Here is a 4,338-nt window from a genome sequence, read left to right as displayed (position 1 = left end):
GAGCACCAGGAAGGAAAAGAATAAAGCCATTTGTGCTCCTCGGGCAGTTTTGCCCAACAAGACTTCAGGCAAGAGACGGGAACACTCCGCACAAACGGAGAAGTTCCTGTCCAAAGGTTGAAACGGCGATTTAATCAGGACATGCGTGGGCAGAAAGGAGAGTCCATCCTCAGCACGTACTGATCTCCAAATGCATTGTAGATCTGCTTTTTAGAATTGTGTCCAGGAGGGTCTCAGAAGTACTAAGACAATGTTGAGTTCATACCTCCCATGTTCCCTAATGCATGATTGAACAATTTATAATGTATGGAGAAGGGCGGAGTTCCGGACCAAGAATCAGAAGAACTGAGTATTTCACGGCAGCATAGCCGAAAGCTTCTTCCCTTTGTGCAGCCCGTTCACCAAGCGGAGCCTTGTGTTCTCCGTCTCTAAAAAATGAGGGGGCCCCACTAAGCCTGTGCAATGTCTATGGTAGCAAATGGTCAGGATACAGCCTGCACTCTACGGGCTGCCATTGCATGCCCAGTGCAGGGTCTCTTGGAAGCCTTCCAGAGGGTCACGCAAAGGAATTTTCAGCCCTGACCTAGCACCAACCTACCTACTTAGTGCGTTAGCCCACCGTATCTCCCCCACTCCCATTCCAACCACGCCAGTGCTCTCCGCATTGTAGACACTCAGATTAAAACTCTCCCGGTCATGCTTGACATTTACTAAGTCCCCTGGAGAGGCTCAATAAAAGAGAAAGCAACACAGCTCTAGTGGCGGAATTTCATAATCATGATGGAGGAGAAGGAGGAGGACGGACCTAGTCTACACCAGGTTGAGAGCAATGTGTTGTGTAAGCTTTATCTCATTCCATCCTCAAAAAACCCTCGCAAGGTGCACATTTTGAGAAGAGGAGGATGAAGAAGTTCAGAGATGCTGAATTTGTCCAAGGACATGTGACTGCAAAGCAGAGCGTAACCAATAAAACCATGCTTTACTGCCACACTACAAATTCAGAATCCTGAGGTCATGGGCCACTTGGGTACAAGCCTTCCTCCCAGGGCAAGAATAAAACCAATGTTAGCATCTTTTCAAGTCTTGGTTCCCCACCACAACTTTAGTGGAGGACTGACTTAATGACCCTTCCCCAGAGTTGCATCCCAGTAAATACTGTCTTGCTCCACTGCTGACACGGGCCATCCAACCTTGAACACAGCCCTGAACTGGCTCTTCTTGTGATAGACCAAGAGAAAGTTCCAACCCACCCACTCCAAAAAGACAACTTTTCCCAGAACCTTCAAATTCCCCAGATTTTAACTGCTGTTTCTTATGAGCCATTTGGAAAATACAGCCCCTTGGTGAACTTTTCCAGAGACAAAGTTCCTGCAGCATGTGCCTCCACCAGGTGACTAAATCTGTCACCCGAGGAAAAGCTGTTCTTTCTCTACTAGGTTTAAGCACCTACCCTATTCTTGGTCAAGCCAACAGTTGACACACTGAGCCCTTTTGTTTCTTGCAACACTGCAAGTCCTTGCTCACATTCTCTCTGGCCTTAAACAAAGCCTGTGTTTTACAGCATCACTTCTGAGGCTCCCGTGTTGTCAGTGGGACTTAGAAGGAAAGGAGAATGAGGTTGACACTTTCCCTGCCATTTTCCCATCAGAACACATTTGAAGTTATAGGGAAAGGGTTTGGGCCATAACATGATGACGACTGGTCGCTGCTTCTGTTGTGCCTTGACTGAGTCCTTTGTTCCACAACTAGTAGAAGAGAAAGTAGCACGGAATGGCCCAGTGACTCTTTCCTCTAACCCCGAATAAGCCAGTCGCCCGATCCGTGGGTGCCCTTCCAGGTCGCATAAGGCCAGCCCCACCCAGGCTTGCCCGGCTCTATAAAAGAGCCTCCCTGGCAGCCACCCCCAGGCAGTCCCAGCTGTGCCCTCCTCAGCAATGAGGCTCTGTCTTTCTGGGTCCCTCTTCCTCCTGGTGATCTCACTGCCTGCAGGTAAGAGGGTGGGTACAGGTCTGACCATGAAAATGGGATTCTTTCGAGGACTATGGTATTTAAAAACCCTATGGAGCCCTGGCCGGTTGGCTCAGCGGTAGAGCATCGGCCTAGCGTGCGGAGGACCCGGGTTCGATTCCCGGCCAGGGCACACAGGAGAAGCGCCCATTTGCTTCTCCACCCCTCCGCCGCGCTTTCCTCTCTGTCTCTCTCTTCCCCTCCCGCAGCCAAGGCTCCATTGGAGCAAAAATGGCCCGGGCGCTGGGGATGGCTCTGTGGCCTCTGCCCCAGGCGCTAGAGTGGCTCTGGTCGCAACATGGCGACGCCCAGGATGGGCAGAGCATCGCCCCCTGGTGGGCAGAGCATCGCCCCTGGTGGGCGTGCTGGGTGGATCCCGGTCGGGCACATGCGGGAGTCTGTCTGACTGTCTCTCCCTGTTTCCAGCTTCAGAAAAATGAAAAAAAAAGAAAAAAAAACTCTATGGATATAAGCACAGCAGGGGCATACCAATATACAATGGGCCCCAAGGGTAGGGGTAAAAGTTGGGTGAGTGGTTTTCAGCCCAGCCCTTTTCCTCTGTTGCTACATCCTGAAGGTCCCCCAAAGCTTGAGAGAGGGAAGCCAATTTACACGCTGTTCAGCTATCCCAGTTCCTATTTGCCTTCATTCCTCTGGTTAGCCGCAGACTCGGTGGCCTCCACTGAAATGTGCTAAAAGATAAGAAGACAGAGTCCATAAAGTAAATCACAAAATAATAAATAAAGCATCCACCGGGAAGAAAGGACAGCCCTAGGGTTTCTCCTAACCTCTTGAAGGCTGATTTTTCTTTCTTTTTTTTTTTTTTTTCTTTCAGGGCATTGTCTGATTGAAAATGAAGGAGTAATGCTTCGAGGCTGTACTGTGATTGGTGGCAGATGTTTCTTTGCTTGTCCAGTGGGATGGAAATGGGCTGAATACTGTTACAGCATATTTTCTTGTTGCAAAGTAATGGAAAAACACAAACCCCCCCAGGCCTTTCAGTACTGACTCTCACTTCCTGGGTCCAATTAAAGGAATATGTGAATGGCAGAAAGGACAAAACCCTCAGTCTGTGTGGAAGCATCATTACTGAGTCATGGGTAGCCAACAAAGACCAGACACTGACCAATTTACTGGCAAAATTTCAGAAGTGTTTTTTAAAAGGGCACTATGGTGAAAGACATCTCTTGGGTATACAACATAATCAACAGTTCAAATGCTATAGAATTTTTACTTGAAACCTATGTACTTGTATTAATCAATGTCATCCTGTTAAATTTAATTTTCTAAATAAATTTTTTTTAAATATATCTCTTATTCTTTTTGCTACCCTCCCACCTCCATCACTAATTCTTATTTCAAGTTTAAATTCAATTTATTAATACATGACTACAGGATCAGCTGAGCCTAATAGCAATAGCTTCTTGTTGGACAGATAAAATATATTATGCTCACTTTGTTAAAGATGGTGCTGCCCATGTGGAAGCCCATGGCCCAGGTGATATTAATGTGTGTGTTGGGGGCAGGTTATGGGCAGGCAGGATCCTTGTAGCCTGAGGGCTTGGTTTTAGAACTAAGCCTTTCCCACCCTTTTTGATGTGAGGTGAACTTTGTATCAGAGACTTCCCTATTTTGTATATTGGATTAAAGGTTTGGATTTTTGCACTATAAAGTGGGGCAGACCAGGAGTTTGCTTTCTCTCGGTTCCCGAGATTAGCATTAGAGCAGAGAGCAGGTTGGAGAGCAGAGTAAGGCCACATGGAGGAGAGGAGAGGTAGCCAAGATGGTGGAGTGCTGAAAGAGAAGCCAGTTTGTGCAGAGTTTGTGCAGAGAGAAGGAAGGAGATGGGGAACAGAGGTGAATATGTCTAGTGAGCTAGAAACCTTTGATTCTAGGAAACTTGGATAAGTCAGTAGCTTTGTGAGCACTGAATGAGTGGGGTTTGGAGCCCAGTGTGTGTTTTACTTGCCCGCTGGGTACAAGCTAGGATTAAAGATGATGGCCCACCAGTTTTTGGCTCTGTTGTTTCTTTACCGACTGTCTGAATTCAATGCGAACCTGCATGGGCCAGGCAGCTATGATGGTGGCTGTGGATACTGGCTTTACACTTACCGTGTGGCTGTCACACTTTTAACTGGCCTATATATAGTAAATCACTTCATTTTCATAACAAATTGTATTATGTCTCCTATTTTCTGATGATGAAACTTTCCAAGGTTACACAAGTAGCAAGAGTTAGTTATCAGTGTGTTTGAACTCAGATGTAATTCTTTTCCTTTTTCTTTTTTTTTAATGTACTGGAATGGCATTGGTTCACAAAACAATACAGGT

General features: G+C 46.8%; 1 protein-coding gene across 1 annotated transcript; it reads left to right on the top strand.

Annotated features, from left to right (window-relative positions):
* Positions 1-1,934: 1,934 nt before the first annotated feature.
* On the top strand, positions 1,935-3,015 carry DEFB136 (defensin beta 136). The gene is made up of 2 exons (XM_066252683.1): positions 1,935-1,989; positions 2,843-3,015. The coding sequence occupies exons 1-2, from the start codon at positions 1,935-1,937 to the stop codon at positions 3,013-3,015; spliced, it is 228 nt and encodes a 75-aa protein (XP_066108780.1).
* The last annotated feature ends 1,323 nt before the right edge of the window (positions 3,016-4,338 follow it).

This window comes from Saccopteryx bilineata, chromosome 1, assembly GCF_036850765.1.
Source record: "Saccopteryx bilineata isolate mSacBil1 chromosome 1, mSacBil1_pri_phased_curated, whole genome shotgun sequence".
NCBI lineage: Eukaryota > Metazoa > Chordata > Mammalia > Chiroptera > Emballonuridae > Saccopteryx > Saccopteryx bilineata.
The sequence above is the reverse complement of the archived record's forward strand: the minus strand, read 5'-3'. Positions and strand labels throughout refer to the sequence as shown.

What these genes read in the sequence shown, in the direction of transcription:
- DEFB136 (XM_066252683.1), top strand. Translation starts at nt 1,935, where the DNA reads ATGAGGCTCTGTCTTTCTGGGTCCCTCTTCCTCCTGGTGATCTCACTG. An exon ending in GGTGATCTCACTGCCTGCAG is followed by an intron (nt 1,990 to 2,842) that starts GTAAGAGGGTGG and finishes TTTTTCTTTCAG; the next exon opens with GGCATTGTCTGATTGAAAAT.